Source organism: Crinia signifera, chromosome 9 (genome assembly GCF_055691185.1).
Source record: "Crinia signifera chromosome 9, ASM5569118v1, whole genome shotgun sequence".
NCBI classification, from domain to species: domain Eukaryota; kingdom Metazoa; phylum Chordata; class Amphibia; order Anura; family Myobatrachidae; genus Crinia; species Crinia signifera.
This window is the reverse complement of record NC_139225.1, coordinates 140,773,176-140,791,510: the sequence shown is the minus strand read 5'-3', so window position 1 is coordinate 140,791,510 and position 18,335 is coordinate 140,773,176. Positions and strand designations below refer to the sequence as shown.

Sequence of the window (18,335 nt, the reverse complement as noted above, 5' to 3'; positions counted from 1 at the left end):
TATTTGACTGCTATTAAATATGGCAGCCAAATACAACACACATTAAAATCAGGAGAATATGGCATCTTAGTAAATTTGACATATTCTCCATTTGTATTTTTGTCCGCTTATGGACTATCCCAGTCGCAGCTGTTCGTACTGCGAATAGGCCGTGATCAGCGATCTTAGTAAATTCTCCCCTTGGGTTACATTTAATTGTAATTCCTGCTGATCTAATATTTGACTTTTAACTCACTCTCAATTTACTGATAAATGTACATTATGTTTTACTGCAGCATCCAATACTACTATAGCCCCCACTACTACAACAACATCTACTACTGCAGCTCCCACTACTACTGCAGCTCCCACTACTTTAGCCCCCACTACTACAACAACATCTACTACTGCAGCTCCCACTACTACAGCCCCCACTACAACAGCCCCCACTACTACTGCAGCTCCCACTACTACTATAGCCCCCACTACTACAACATCTCCTACAGCAGCTCCCACTACTACTGCAGCTCCCACTACTTTAGCACCCACTACTACTGCAGCTCCCACTACTACAGCCCCCACTACTACTACAGCTCCCACTACTACAGCCCCCACTACAACAGCCCCCACTACTACTGCAGCTCCCACTACTACTGCAGCACCCACTACTGCAGGTCCCACTACTACTGCAGCCCCCACTACTACAGCAGCGCCCACTACTGCAGCTCCAACTACTACAGCAGCCCCCACTAGTGCAGCACCAACTACTACAGAAGCCCCCACTAGTGCAGCCCCCACTACTACAGGAGCTCCCACTTCTACACCAGCTCCCACTACAATAGCAGTTCCCACTACGACAGCAGCACCCACTACTGCAGCCACTACTACTGCAGCCACTACTACAGCAGCTCCCACTACTACTGCAGTCCCCACTACTACTGCAGCCACTACTACAGCAGCTCCCACTACTACAGCAGCTCCCACTACTACAGCAGCCCCCACTACTACAGCAGCTCCCACTACTACAGCAGCCCCCACTACTACAGCAGCTCCCACTACTACACCAGCTCCCACTACGACAGCAGCACCCACTACAACAGCAGCTCCCACTACTACAGCAGCCCCCACTTCTACTCCAGCCCCCACTACTACAGCAGCCCCCACTACTACAGCAGCACTCACTACTGCAGCACCCACTACTACTGCAGCTCCCACTACTACAGCAGCCCCCACTACTACTGCAGCAACCACTACTACAGCAGCACTCACTACTACAGCAGCTCCCACTACTACACCAGCTCCCACTACGACAGCAGCACCCACTACGACAGCAGCTCCCACTACTTCTGCAGCCCCCACTACTACAGCAGCCCCCACTACTATAGCAGCACTCACTACTGCAGCCCCCACTACTACTGCAGCTCCCACTACTACAGCAGCAACCACTACTACAGCAGCACTCACTACTACAGCACCCCCCAATACTACTGCAGCCCCCACTACTACAGCAGCCCAGACTACTACAGCAGCACTCACTACTGCAGCACCCACTACGACAGCAGCTCCCACTACTACTGCAGCTCCCACTACTACTGCAGCTCCCACTACTACAGCAGCACCCACTACTACAGCAGCCCCCACTACTACAACAGCTCCCACTACTACAGCAGCACCCACTACTACAGCAGCCCCCACTACTACTGCAGCACTCACTACTGCAGCACCCACTACTACTGCAGCTCCCACTACTACAGCAGCTCCCACTACTACTGCAGCTCCCACTACTACAGCAGCTCCCACTACTACTGCAGCCCCCACTACTACAGCAGCCCCCACTACTACAGCAGCACTCACTACTGCAGCACCCACTACGACAGCAGCTCCCACTACTACTGCAGCTCCCACTACTACAGCAGCTCCCACTACTACAGCAGCACCCACTACTGCAGCAGCCCCCACTACTACAGCAGCTCCCACTACTACAGCAGCACCCACTACTACAGCAGCACTCACTACTGCAGCACTCACTACTGCAGCATCCACTACGACAGCAGCACCCACTACGACAGCAGCTCCCACTACTACTGCAGCTCCCACTACTACAGCAGCTCCCACTACTACTGCAGCAACCACTACTACAGCAGCTCCCACTACTACAGCAGCCCCCTCTACTACTGCAGCCCCCACTACGACAGCAGCTCCCACTACTACAGCAGCTCCCACTACTACAGCAGCTCCCACTACTACAGCAGTCCCCACTACTACTGCAGCCCCCACTACGACAGCAGCTCCCACTACTACAGCAGCTTCCACTACAACAGCAGCCCCCCCTACTACAGCAGCCCCCACTACTACAGCAGCACCCACTACTACAGCAGCCCCCACTACTACAGCAGCACCCACTACTACACCAGCACCCACTACTACAGCAGCTCCCACTACTACTGCAGCAACCACTACTACAGCAGCTCCCACTACTACAGCAGCCTCCACTACTACAGCAGCTCCCACTACAGCAGCAGCCCCCACTACTACAGCAGCACCCACTACTACAGCAGCCCCCACTACTACAGCAGCACCCACTACTACAGCAGCCCCCACTACTACAGCAGCACCCACTACTACAGCAGCCCCCACTACTACTGCAGCCGCCACTACTACAGCAGCTCCCACTACTACAGCAGCCCCCACTACTACAGCAGCCCCCACTACTACAGCAGCCCCCATTACTACTGCAGCCCCCACTACGACAGCAGCCCCCACTACTACAGCAGCTCCCACTACTACAGCAGCTCCCACTACTACAGCAGCCCCCACTACTACTGCAGCCCCCACTACGACAGCAGCTCCCACTACTACAGCAGCTCCCACTACTACAGCAGCCCCCACTACGACAGCAGCTCCCACTACGACAGCAGCCCCCACTACTACAGCAGCACCCACTACTACAGCAGCACCCAATACTACAGCAGCCCCCACTACTACTGCAGCTGTCACTACTACAGCAGCTCCCACTACTACTGCAGCACCCACTACTACAGCAGCACCCACTACTACAGCAGCACCCACTACTACAGCAGCCCCCACTACTACTGCAGCTGCCACTACTACAGCAGCTCCCACTCCTACAGCAGCACCCACTACTACAGCAGCCCCCACTACTACTGCAGCCCCCACTACGACAGCAGCTCCCACTACTACAGCAGCTCTCACTACTACAGCAGCCCCCACTACGACAGCAGCCCCCACTACGACAGCAGCACCCACTACTACAGCAGCCCCCACTACTACAGCAGCCCCCACTACTACAGCAGCACCCACTACTACTGCAGCAACCACTACTACAGCAGCCCCCACTACTACTGCAGCTCCCACTACTACAGCAGCACCCACTACTACAGCAGCACCCACTACTACAGCAGCCCCCACTACTACTGCAGCATCCACTACTACAGCAGCTGCCACTACTACAGCAGCCCCCACTACTACTGCAGCCCCCACTACTATAGCAGCACCCACTACTACAGCAGCACCCACTACTACAGCAACCCCCACTACTACTGCAGCTGCCACTACTACAGCAGCTCCCACTACTACAGCAGCACCCACTACTACAGCAGCCCCCACTACTACTGCAGCCCCCACTACGACAGCAGCTCCCACTACGACAGCAGCTCCCACTACTACAGCAGCCCCCACTACTACTGCAGCATCCACTACTACAGCAGCTCCCACTACGACAGCAGCTCCCACTACTACAGCAGCCCTCGCTACTACAGCAGCTCCCACTACTACAGCAGCACCCACTACTACAGCAGCCCCCACTACTACAGCAGCACCCACTACTACAGCAGCCCCCACTACTACTGCAGCCGCCACTACTACAGCAGCTCCCACTACTACTGCAGCAACCACTACTACAGCAGCCCCCACTACTACTGCAGCTTCCAGTACTACAGCAGCTCCCACTACTACAGCAGCCCCCACTACTACAGCAGCCCCCACTACTACAGCAGCCGCCACTACTACTGCAGCACTCACTACTGCAGCATCCACTATGACAGCAGCACCCACTACAACAACAGCACCCAGCACTACAGCAGCACCCACCACTACAGCAGCTCCCACAACTACTGCTGCTGCCACTACTACTGCTGCTGCCACTACTACTGCAGCTCCCACTACTACTGCAGCACCCACTACTACTGCAGCTCCCACTACTACTGCAGCTGCCATTACTGCTGCAGCACCCACTACTACAGCAGCCCCCACTACACCTGCATCTACTACTACAGCAGCTCCCACTACTACATCAGCACCCACTACTACTGCAGCCCCCACTACACCTGCATCTACTACTACAGCAGCTCCCACTACTACATCAGTACCTGCTAGCACAGTTCCCACTACTACAGCAATCACTACTAATGCAGCTCCCACTACTGCAGGATCTACAACTACTGCAGCGACGACGACAACTGAAGTTCCCACTACTACTGCTCCAACAACTGCAGCAACAACTACAGCAGCTCCTACTACTACTACAGCAACCACTACTACAGCAGCTCCCACTACAACAATAGCACCTACTACTACAGCAGCCCCCACAACTAATACAGCACCCACTACTACAGCAGCTCCCACTACTACTGCAGCCCCCACTACTACAGCAGCCCCCACAACTACTGCAGCACCCACTACTACAGCAGCTCCCACTACTACAGCAGCACCCACTACTACTGCAGCTCCCACTACTACAGCAGCCCCCACTACTACAGCAGCCCCCACTACTACTGCAGCACCCACTACTACAGCAGCTCCCACTACTACAGCAGCACCCACTACTACTGCAGCTCCCACTACTACAGCAGCCCCCACTACTACAGCAGCCCCCACTACTACTGCAGCACCCACTACTACTATTGCAGCACCCACTACTACTGCAGCACCCACTACTACAGCAGCACTCACTACTGCAGCATCCACTACTACAGCAGCACCCACTACTACAGCAGCTCCCACTACTACAGCAGCACCCACTACTACAGCAGCACTCACTACTGCAGCATCCACTACGACAGCAGCACCCACTACGACAGCAGCACCCACCACTACAGCAGCACCCACCACTACAGCAGCACCCACCACTACAGCAGCTCCCACTACTACTGCAGCTCCCACTACTACTGCAGCCCCCACTACTACAGCAGCCCCCACAACTACTGCAGCTCCCACTACTACAGCAGCCCCCACAACTACCTCAGCCCCCACAACTACTGCAGCACCCACTACTACTGCAGCTTCCACTACTACTGCAGCCCCCACTACTACAGCAGCCCCCACAACTACTGCAGCACCTACTACTACAGCAGCTCCCACTACTACAGCAGCCCCCACAACTACCGCAGCCCCCTCAACTACTGCAGCACCCACTACTACTGCAGCTCCCACAACTACTGCAGCACCCACTACTACTGCAGCTTCCACTACTACAGCATTTCCCACTACTACTGCAGCACCCACTACTACAGCAGCTCCCACTACTACTGCAGCCCCCACTACTACAGCAGCCCCCACTACTACAGCAGCATTCACTACTGCAGCATCCACTACGACAGCAGCTCCCACTACGACAGCAGCACCCACCACTACAGCAGCCCCCACTACTACTGCAGCTCCCACTACTACTGCAGCCCCCACTACTACAGCAGCCCCCACTACTACAACAGCCCCCACAACTACTGCAGCACCCACTACTACAGCAGCTCCCACTACTACTGCAGCTCCCACTACTACTGCAGCCCCCACTACTACAGCAGCCCCCACAACTACTGCAGCACCCACTACTACAGCAGCTCCCACTACTACTGCAGCACCTACTACTACAGCAGCTCCCACTACTACAGCAGCACCCACTACTACTGCAGCTCCCACTACTACAGCAGCCCCCACTACTACTGCAGCACCCACTACTACAGCAGCACTCACTACTGCAACATCCACTATGACACCAGCTCCCACTACTACTGCAGCCCCCACTACTACAGCAGCCCCCACTACTACTGCAGCACCCACTACTACAGCAGCTCCCACTACTACAGCAGCACCCACTACTACTGCAGCTCCCACTACTACAGCAGCCCCCACTACTACTGCAGCACCCACTACTACAGCAGCACTCACTACTGCAACATCCACTACGACACCAGCTCCCACTACTACAGCAGCCCCCACTACTACAGCAGCACCCACTACTACTGCAGCACCCACTACTACTGCAGCACCCACTACTACAGCAGCACTCACTACTGCAGCATCCACTAGTACAGCAGCTCCCACTACTACAGCAGCACCCACTACTACAGCAGCTCCCACTACTACAGCAGCACTCACTACTGCAGCATCCACTACGACAGCAGCACCCACTACGACAGCAGCACCCACCACTACAGCAGCACCCACCACTACAGCAGCACCCACCACTACAGCAGCTCCCACTACTACTGCAGCTCCCACTACTACTGCAGCCCCCACTACTACAGCAGCCCCCACAACTACTGCAGCTCCCACTACTACAGCAGCCCCCACAACTACCTCAGCCCCCACAACTACTGCAGCACCCACTACTACTGCAGCTTCCACTACTACTGCAGCCCCCACTACTACAGCAGCCCCCACAACTACTGCAGCACCCACTACTACAGCAGCTCCCACTACTATAGCAGCCCCCACAACTACCGCAGCCCCCTCAACTACTGCAGCACTCACTACTGCAGCATCCACTACGACAGCAGCACCCACTACGACAGCAGCACCCACCACTACAGCAGCCCCCACTACTACTGCAGCTCCCACTACTACTGCAGCCCCCACTACTACAGCAGTCCCCACAACTACTGCAGCACCCACTACTACAGCAGCTCCCACTACTACTGCAGCACCCACTACTACAGCAGCCCCCACAACTACTACAGCCCCCACAACTACTGCAGCACCCACTACTACTGCAGCTCCCACTACTACTGCAGCACCCACTACTACAGCAGCCCCCACAACTACTGCAGCACCCACTACTACAACAGCTCCCACTACTACAGCAGCTCCCACAACTACTGCAGCACCCACTACTACTGCAGCTTCCACTACTACAGCAGGTTCCACTACTACTGCAGCACCCACTACTACAGCAGCTCCCACTACTACTGCAGCCCCCACAACTACTACAGCCCCCACAACTACTGCAGCACCCACTACTACTGCAGCTCCCACTACTACTGCAGCACCCACTACTACAGCAGCCCCCACAACTACTGCAGCACCCACTACTACAACAGCTCCCACTACTACTGCAGCTCCCACAACTACTGCAGCACCCACTACTACTGCAGCTTCCACTACTACAGCAGGTTCCACTACTACTGCAGCACCCACTACTACAGCAGCTCCCACTACTACTGCAGCCCCCACTACTACAGCAGCCCCCACTACTACAGCAGCACTCACTACTGCAGCATCCACTACGACAGCAGCACCCACTACGACAGCAGCACCCACCACTACAGCAGCCCCCACTACTACTGCAGCTCCCACTACTACTGCAGCCCCCACTACTACAGCAGTCCCCACAACTACTGCAGCACCCACTACTACAGCAGCTCCCACTACTACTGCAGCACCCACTACTACAGCAGCCCCCACAACTACTACAGCCCCCACAACTACTGCAGCACCCACTACTACTGCAGCTCCCACTACTACTGCAGTACCCACTACTACAGCAGCCCCCACAACTACTGCAGCACCCACTACTACAACAGCTCCCACTACTACAGCAGCTCCCACTACTACTGCAGCCCCCACTACTACAGCAGCTCCCACTACTACATCAGCACCTGCTAGCACAGCTCCTACTACTACAGCAACCACTACTAATGCAGCTCCCACTACTGCAGGATCTACAACTACAGCAGCGACGACGACAACTGAAGTTCCCACTACTACTGCTCCAACAACTGCAGCAACAACTACAGCAGCTCCTACTACTACTACTACAGCAACCACTACTACAGCAGCTCCCACTACAACAATAGCACCTACTACTACAGCAGCACCCACTACTACATCAGCTCCCACTACTACAGCAGCTCCCACAACTACAGCAGCACCCACAACTACAGCAGCACCCACTACTACAGTAGCCCCCACTACTACAGCAGCCCCCACTACTACAGCAACACTCACTACTACATCAGCCCCCACAACTACTGCAGCTCCCACAACTACTGCAGCTCCCACAACACCTGCAACTCCCACAACTAGTGCAGCACCCACTACTACTGCAGCCCCCACTAGTACAGTAGCCCCCACTACTACAGCAGCTCCCACTACTACTGCAGCACCCACTACTACTGCAGCTCCCACTTCTACTGCAGCCCCCACTACTACAGCAGCTCCCACTACTACTGCTGCTCCTACTACTACTACAGCAGCCCCCACTACTACAGCAGCTCCCACTACTACTGCAGCTCCCACTACTACAGCAGCTCCCACTACTACAGCAGCCCCCACTACTACAGCAGCCACCACCACTACTACTGCAGCCACCACTACTACTGCAGCTCCCACAAGTACTGCAGCACCCACTACTACAGCAGCACCCACTACTACTGCAGCAACCACTACTACTGCAGCTCCCACTACTTCTGCAGCTCCCACAACACCTGCAACTCCCACAACTAGTGCAGCACCCACTACTACTGCAGCCCCCACTAGTACAGTAGCCCCCACTACTACAGCAACTCCCACTACTACTGCAGCACCCACTACTACTGCAGCTCCCACTACTACTGCAGCCCTCACTACTACAGCAGCTCCCACTACTACTGCAGCTCCCACTACTACAGCAGCCCCCACTACCACAGCAGCTCCCACTACTACTGCAGCTCCCACTACTACAGCAGCCCCCACTACTACAGCAGTCACCACCACTACTACTGCAGCCACCACTACTACTGCAGCACCCACTACTACAGCAGCACCCACTACTACTGCAGCAACCACTACTACTGCATCTCCCACTACTTCTGCAGCTACCACTTCTACAACAGCTCCCACTACTACTACAGCTCCCACTAGTACAGTAGCCCCCACTACTATAGCAACCACTACTACTGCAGCACCCACTACTACTGCAGCTCCCACTACTACTGCAGCCCCCACTACTACAGCAGCTTCCACTACTACTGCAGCTCCCACTACTACAGCAGCCCCCACTACTACAGCAGCAACCACTACTACTGCAGCTCCCACAAGTACTGCAGCACCCACTACTACTGCAGCAACCACTACTACTGCAGCTCCCACTACACCTGCAGCTACCACTTCTACAACATCTCCCACTTCTACAACAGCTCCCACTACTACTACAGCTCCCACTACTACAGCAGCTCCCACTACTATAGCAACCACTACTACTACAGCTCCCACTACTACCGCACCTACAACTACAGCTACCACTACTACTGCACCCACAAGTAGTGCAGCTCCCACTACTTCAGCAACCACAACCACTGCAGCTGCCACTACTTCAGAAACCACAACTACTGCAATCACTACTAATGCAGCTCCTACTACTATAGGAACAACGACCACTATGGCAGCTCCCACTTCTACTGCTCCAACTACTACAGCAACAACTACCACTACTGCAGCAACCACTACCACTACTGCAGCCCCCACTACTACAGCAACCACAACTACTGCAGCTCCCACTACTACAGCAACCACTACCACTACTGCTGCTTCAACTACTACAGCAACCACTACCACTACTGCTGCTCCAACTACTACAGCAACCACTACTGCAGCTCCCACTACTACAGAAACAACTACCACTACTGCTGCTTCAACTACCACAGCAACAACTACCACTACTGCAGCTCCCACTACAACAGCAATAACTACCACTACTGCAGCTCCAACTACTACAGCAACAACTACCACTACTGCAGCTCCCACCACTACAGCAACCACTACCACTACTGCTGCTCCAACTACTACAGCAATAACTACCACTACGGCAGCTCCCACAACTACAGCAACCACTACTGCTGCTCCAACTACTACAGCAACAACTACCACTACTACAGCTCCCACTACTACTGCAGCTCCCACTACTACTGCAACAACTACCACTACTATAGCTCCCACTACTACAGCAACCACTACCACTACTGCAGCTCCAACTACTACAGGAGCAACTACAACTACTACTTCTCCAACTACCACAGCAACAACTACTACTACTGCAGCTCCAACTACTACAGAAACCACTACCACTACTGCTGCTTCAACTCCTACAGCAACAACTACCTCTACTGCAGCTCCCACTACAACAGCAACAACTACCACTACTGCAGCTCCAACTACTACAGCAATAACTACCACTACTGCAGCTCCCACCACTACAGCAACCACTACCACTACTGCTGCTCCAACTACTACAGCAACAACTACCACTACTGCAGCTCCCACAACTACAGCAACCACTACTACTGCTGCTCCAACTACTACAGCAACAACTACCACTACTACAGCTCCCACTACTACTGCAGCTCCCACTACTACTGCAACAACTACCACTACTATAGCTCCCACTACTACAGCATCAACTACCACTACTGCAGCTCCCACTACAACAGCAATAACTACCACTACTGCAGCTCCAACTACTACAGCAACAACTACCACTACTGCAGCTCCCACCACTACAGCAACCACTACCACTACTGCTGCTCCAACTACTACAGCAACAACTACCACTATGGCAGCTCCCACAACTACAGCAACCACTACTGCTGCTCCAACTACTACAGCAACAACTACCACTACTGCAGCTCCCACTACTACAGCAACAACTACCACTACGGCAGCTCCCACAACTACAGCAACCACTACTGCTGCTCCAACTACTACAGCAACAACTACCACTACTACAGCTCTTACTACTACTGCAGCTCCCACTACTACTGCAACAACTACCACTACTATAGCTCCCACTACTACAGCAACCACTACCACTACTGCTGCTCCAACTACTACAGGAGCAACTACAACTACTACTGCTCCAACTACCACAGCAACAACTACTACTACTGCAGCTCCAACTACTACAGAAACCACTACCACTACTGCTGCTTCAACTCCTACAGCAACAACTACCTCTACTGCAGCTCCCACTACAACAGCAACAACTACCACTACTGCATCTCCAACTACTACAGCAACAACTACCACTACTGCAGCTCCCACCACTACAGCAACCACTACCACTACTGCTGCTCCAACTACTACAGCAACAACTACCACTACTGCAACTCCCACAACTACAGCAACCACTACTGCTGCTCCAACTACTACAGCAACAACTACCACTACTACAGCTCCCACTACTACTGCAGCTCCCACTACTACTGCAACAACTACCACTACTATAGCTCCCACTACTACAGCAACCACTACCACTACTGCTGCTCCAACTACTACAGGAGCAACTACAACTACTACTGCTCCAACTACCACAGCAACAACTACTACTACTGCAGCTCCCACTACTACAGAAACCACTACCACTACTGCTGCTTCAACTACTACAGCAACAACTACCACTACTCCAGCTCCCACTACAACAGCAACAACTACCACTTCTGCAGCTCCAACTACTGCAGCAACAACTACCACTACTGCAACCCCCACTACTACAGGAACAACTACAACTACTACTGCTCCAACTACCACAGCAACAACTACTACTACTGCTGCCCCCACTACTACTGAAACAACCACCATTACTGCAGCTCCTACTACTACATCAACAACTACCACTACTGCTGTTCCAACTACTACAGCAACAACTACCACTACTGCAGCTCCCACCACTACAGCAACCACTACCACTACTGCTGCTCCAACTACTACAGCAACAACTACCAGTACCGCAGCCCCCACTACAGGAACAACTACTACTGCTCCAACTACCACAGCAACAACTACTACTACTGCTCCAACTACTACAGCAACAACTACAACTACTGCAATTCCCACTACTACTGCAACAACTACCACTACTGCAGGTCCCACTACTACAGCAACAACTACCTCTACTGCTGCTCCCACTACCACAGCAACAACTACCACTACTGCAGCTCCCACTACTACTGCAACAACTACCACTACTGCAGCTCCCACTACTACAGAAACCACTACCACTACTGCTGCTGCAACTACTACAGCAACAACTACCACTACTGCAGCCCCCACTACTACAGGAACAACTACAACTACTACGGCTCCAATTACCACAGCAACAACTACTACTACTGCTCCAACTACTACAGCAACAACTACCACTACTGCAGCAACAACTACAACTACCTCTACTGCTGCTCCCACTACCACAGCAACCACTACCACTACTGCTGCTGCAACTACTACAGCAACAACTACCACTACTGCAGCCCCCACTACTACAGGAACAACTAATACGGCTCCAACTACCACATCAACAACTACTACTACTGCTCCAACTACTACAGCAACAACTACCACTACTGCAGCAACAACTACCACTACTGCAGCTCCCACTACTACAGCAACAACTACCTCTACTGCTGCTCCAACTACCACAGCAACAACTACTACTAATGCTGCTCCAACTACTACAGCAACAACTACCACTACTTCAGCCCCCACTACTACAGGAACAACTACAACTACTACTGCTCCAACTACAACAGCAACAACTACTACTACTACTGCTTCAACTACTACAGCATCAACTACCACTACTGCAGCTCCCACTACTACTGCAACAACTACCACTACTGCAGCTCCCACTACTACAGGAACAACTACCTCTACTGCTGCTCCAACTACCACAGCAACAACTACCACTACTGCAGCTCCCACTACTACAGGAACAACTACAACTACTACTTCTCCAACTACCACAGCAACAACTACGACTACTAATGCTCCAACTACTACAGCAACAACTGCCACTACTGCTGCTCCCACTACGACAGCAACAACTACCACTACTGCAACTCCTACTACTACAGCAACCACTACTACTACTGCAGCTCCCACTACTACAGCAATCACTACCACTACTGCAGCTCCCACTACTACAGCAACCACTACCACTACTGCTGCTTCAACTACTACAGCAACCACTACTACTGCAACAACTACCACTACTGCAGCTCCCACTACTACTCCAACAACTACAACTACTACTGCTCCCACTTCTACAAGAGCAACTACAACTACTACTGCTTCAACTACTACAGCAACAACTACCACTACTGCAGCTCCCACTACTACTGCTTTCTCTACTACAGGAACAACTACAACAACTACTGCTCCAACTACCACAGCAACAACTACTACTGCTCCTACTACTACTGCAACAACTACCACTACTGCTACTCCCACTACTACAGCACCCACTACCACTACTGCAGCTCCCACTACTACAGCAACCACTACTGCAGCACCCACTACTACAGCAACAACTACCACTACTACTGCTCCCACTATTACAGGAACAACTACAACTACTACTGCTCCAACTACCACAGCAACATCTACTACTGCTCCAACTACTACAGCAACAACTACCACTACTGCAGCTCCCACTACTACAGGATCAACAACAACTTCTTCTGCTCCAACTACAACAGCAACAACAACTACCCCTACTGCTCCCACTACTACCGCAACAACTACCACTACTGCTGCTCCCACTACTACCGCTACAACTACCACTACTGCAGCTGCAACTACTACCGCAACAACTACCACTACTGCTGTTCCCACTACTACCACAACAACTACAACTATGGCAGCTCCCACTACTACTGCAACAACTACCACTACTACTGCTCCTACTACTACCGCAACAACTACCTCTACTACTGTTCCAACAACTACTGCAACAACTACCACTACTACCGCTCCCACTACTACAGAAACCACTACTACTGCTACAGCTACCACTACTACATCTCCAACGACTACAGCAACAACTATCACCACTGCAGCTCCCACTACTACCACATCAACTACCACTAGTACTGCTCCAACTTCTACAGCAACCACTACTACAGCAACTCCCACTACTACAACTCCAACTACTACAGTTCCCACTTCTACTGCAACAACTACTACTGCAGCTTCAACTACTACTGCAACAACTACCACTAGTACTGCTCCAACTACTACAGCAACAACTACAAAAACTACAGAAGCTCCCACTACTGCAGCAATCATGACTATTACTGCTTCCACTACTTCTGCAACAACTACCACTTCTACAGCTCCCACTACTACTGCAACAACTACCACTACTGCAACTCCAACTACTACTGCTACAACTACTACTTCAGAAACTCCCACTACAACAGCAACCACGACTAGTGCATCTCCCACTACTACCACAACAACTACCAATACTGCAATGCCCACTACTTCTGCAACAACTACCACTACTGCAGGTTCCACTACTACCGCAAAAACTACCTCTACTACTGCAACAACTACCACTACTACTGCTCCAACTACTACAGCAACAACTACCACTACTACTGCTCCAACTACTACAGCAACAACAACCACTACTTCTGCTCCAACTACTACCACAAAAACTACCACTACTACTGCTCCAACTACTACTGCAACAACAACAACTACTACTGCAGCTCTCAAAACTACTTCAGGCTCTACAGCAATGGCTCCAGCTGCTACAACATCATTGACTACAACATCAACTTCCACTCCTTCAGCATCATCCACTACTGCTTCAAGTACTGGAACCGCTACTTCTACTACTACTGCATCATCCACAACTCCCAGCACTACTACTGCTTCCACTACAACTACTACTACTACTTCTGCAGCAGTTAACCCTATTGGTGGCCTCACTTCTGCACCAACAGCTACTACCAAGAAAACAGGAAGCACCTCTGTGTCATCCGCCTCAACTACGGTTACTTCAACTACTTCTACAACTTCTACATCAGCATCCACAGCTACAACTAATAATGCTGTTGCACTGGCTGACAATTACAACTGTGAGTCTATGTCTTTTTATCTTATTGAAATGACCTCTCTGAAATGGATCTCTTGTAAACATTGTATTATAAAATCTACACAAAATTACCAAACGATATAATAATTTCTGAATTGTAATACAGATTTTTATTTACTCTTTATTACAGTGCCATATTGGGGCATCATCCTCATTGCGCTGGCTTCTGTACTGGCTCTGGGGTTGTTGATGGGTTTAGCTTTTGGGGTAAGTACCAGTTTCAATATATTTTATGACTGAATATGATTTTGGTATGACTGTCAAGTTTCAAAGGTTAAAAATACCATGCATAGTTTATTACAAATTGCATTGCATTGTTTTGTTTGGGTAGCGTTTCTCTTTTACCCAGTGATATAGACAGAATTTATCTTGCACAATGGCCCTTATTCTAGTTGAATCGGATGAATGCGTATTTCGGACAGGAACCGAGTGTTCTTAGCCCCGCCTACCTTACGGATCGCTCACACAGTCCGAATGCAGTAAGACGCCGACCGACCGGTCCACGAGTGGATGTTTCATGTGAACACCTCCTCCATCTATGAGAACCTCCCCCATCCTCCGAGTGATGGACCGAGTAGTCCGGCAGCACCAAGTGCTCCAGACCACTTGGACATTTTTCCGTATGAAAGCAGGGATATGGGTGGGCAGCTTACATCCGGCTATGTCAGCTGTCCGCCCCCCACACGTGCGTCACGGCCGCATTACCATGAAACACGTGGCGGGTAATGAGCCCAAACAGCCCTTCACGCCCCTCTCCACCCCCTGCTCGGATACTTCCGTATGATCATTTTCTGCACGGAACTCAAGCCGTGTTCGTACGTGTGAGGCGTTCGCACGTGCGCAGATACGCCTCCGCACATGCGCAATCACCAACCATCGGCTGTTCGTCCGCACTCGGAGCCGGCCGACTCTATCAGAATAAGGGCCAATGTTTGGGGGATGTCAGGATTCAAGGCTGCCAAGCTGAGGTGGGTCTCAAGCAAGGTCCTAAATGATTGGAGGTTTCAATATTTGAAACCGTCATTAAGGGCCAGATGTAGCAAACTTGAAAAAGTGATAAAGTGGAGACAAGATATCCAATCGGCTTATAACTGCCATTTTTCAGTGAGCATGCCACTCACCAACAAATGCGTAGCTCAGGACTTCCTCTGAAGCAGTCAGATTGGAGCTGACATCTCACGTTTCCCCTCAAACATTTGGACACTTACAGAAAACATAGTAACATAGTAATTAAGGCTGGAAAAAGACGTTAGTCCATCGAGTACAACCTGACTTGTAACTGCTGACTTGAGTAAGTCATATCTATAGGATTCCCTTAGTGGCCAAAAATGTATCCAGTTTTGATTTAAATTCATTAAATGACTGATAACCACCCTCAAACTTCCGCTTCATGTCAATCAAGTTGCGTATGGCCAGGACGGCTTCCTCATGATCGGTAAACACCCAGCCTGCAAATTTGCAGCCCTGTTGATACATAGGTAATACGGACAGCACTAAGGTCAAAATGCATTGGGTCCGACCACTGAGCCAAGGATAAGGTCGATACATGGGAATGTCGACATGTCATTAGGTCGCCATGGGGTATTTCACTGTTGTTGTTTTTTTGCAGCCTTGTGTCGACATGCCCTACCATCCTCTAGGGCATGGGTATACAACCTGTGGCCCTCCAGATGTTGTGAAACTACATGTCCCAACATGCATTGCCACATTTTTTTTCCCTATAAGAGCAAGCCAAAACTGTCAGGGCATGCTGGGACATGTAGTTCCACAACATCTGGAGGGCCATAGGTTAAAGACCTGTGGTCTAGGGCGTGGTGGGAGAATAAAATAGGGTGCTGAGCGGTGCACTTTTATAGTTTCCATGTCAACTATGTTGACATTTAAGATAAAAAAGTGAACGACCCCACATTGACCTTTTGACTGTCAACCTAGCCCATTATCGACAACCTTGGCTCATATAGTCTTTCAGTATTTGATCCAATGCATATCAACCTTAGTGCTGTTGAGCCTATTATCCATACCTGATTTTATATATATATATATATATATATATATATATATATATATATATATATATATATATATATATATATATATATATATATATAATATATATCTATATCTATATATATATATATATATATATATATATATATATATATAGATAGATAGATAGATAGATAGATATATATATATATATATATATATATATATATATGTGTATATATACTATTTGATAACCATAGTATATTACAGCAATTTTAAATAATATATGCTTCCTCTTTTTACAGATTGGAGGCTGTTTACAATTCTCCTCCCCCACCTCGTACAATGTTGCCAGGTACCCAGGGTACTTTACACATTACGGATGGGGGAATTCTGCAGACCAAACCAGGGACCCAGAAGGTGGAGCACAAGGAGATAGAGAATGTTACCCAACTGGGCCCCAGAGAGATGCACCCGAACTGTTTCCAAGACCTCAATGTTGATAATAAGAGTCCAACCAATTAGCCTGAACTGTTTAGATCTTGTTATAGTCATTGTTACTTATTATGATGCGGAGACGTTGAGCTGTAAACGGCCACCTCTCAGTCAAAACTTGATAGCACTAGGTTTAAATGGATTGTATTATTGTGTGATCCTATTACAGAGTATCATGAAGCAAAACCACATTGCCCTATCCAAACTCCTTTCGTTTCATCCGTTTCCTTGGTCTACTTGGCATTTTAGAAACGGCCCTACCCGTTAGATGCACACCAGTTGTTGTTGTTTTTTTCCCCTTAAAACCTTCATTTAATTTTCTTTGCTGCTAATAAAAAACATATTTATTTATTTATTAACCGTTATTTATACAGTGCCGACATATTTTGCTGCAGTTGACACTTGAGAATATTTAGTCATTCAAGCTCTTTTACAAAGTAGTTTACAATCTGTATTCCCTATACCATAGGCTGTACACACAAGGTTAGACAGAAGACAGCATGTTTTTGGAATGTGGGAGAAAACCCACATCAAAAGTTCTGTAGAAATTAGGCAGTTATGCTGTCCATTGCACAACCATGCTGTCCATAATATATGCATTCTGTAGGATAAAGTCTCCTGCCAAACTCTGCTGCCCCTAAGCAAAAGTCTATATTGCCGGGCCCTAAAACCAGCATGTTTTGCTTTTATATTCTCAATACTAATGCATTAACTACTAATTCTGCAC

General features: G+C 50.4%; 1 protein-coding gene across 1 annotated transcript in view; it reads left to right on the top strand.

The window, feature by feature from the left end:
• The window catches only part of LOC146036961 (uncharacterized), a 43,827-nt gene extending 26,211 nt beyond the window's left edge, over positions 1-17,616 (top strand). The window contains exons 2-11 of the mRNA XM_083160790.1: positions 2,319-3,929; positions 5,598-6,302; positions 6,741-7,385; positions 7,632-8,330; positions 8,466-9,113; positions 9,156-9,290; positions 9,618-12,428; positions 12,882-15,110; positions 15,258-15,334; positions 17,419-17,616. Coding sequence (XP_083016916.1) covers positions 2,319-3,929; positions 5,598-6,302; positions 6,741-7,385; positions 7,632-8,330; positions 8,466-9,113; positions 9,156-9,290; positions 9,618-12,428; positions 12,882-15,110; positions 15,258-15,334; positions 17,419-17,616 — 9,758 coding nt within the window. The remainder of the gene's footprint in view (positions 1-2,318; positions 3,930-5,597; positions 6,303-6,740; positions 7,386-7,631; positions 8,331-8,465; positions 9,114-9,155; positions 9,291-9,617; positions 12,429-12,881; positions 15,111-15,257; positions 15,335-17,418) is intronic.
• The last annotated feature ends 719 nt before the right edge of the window (positions 17,617-18,335 follow it).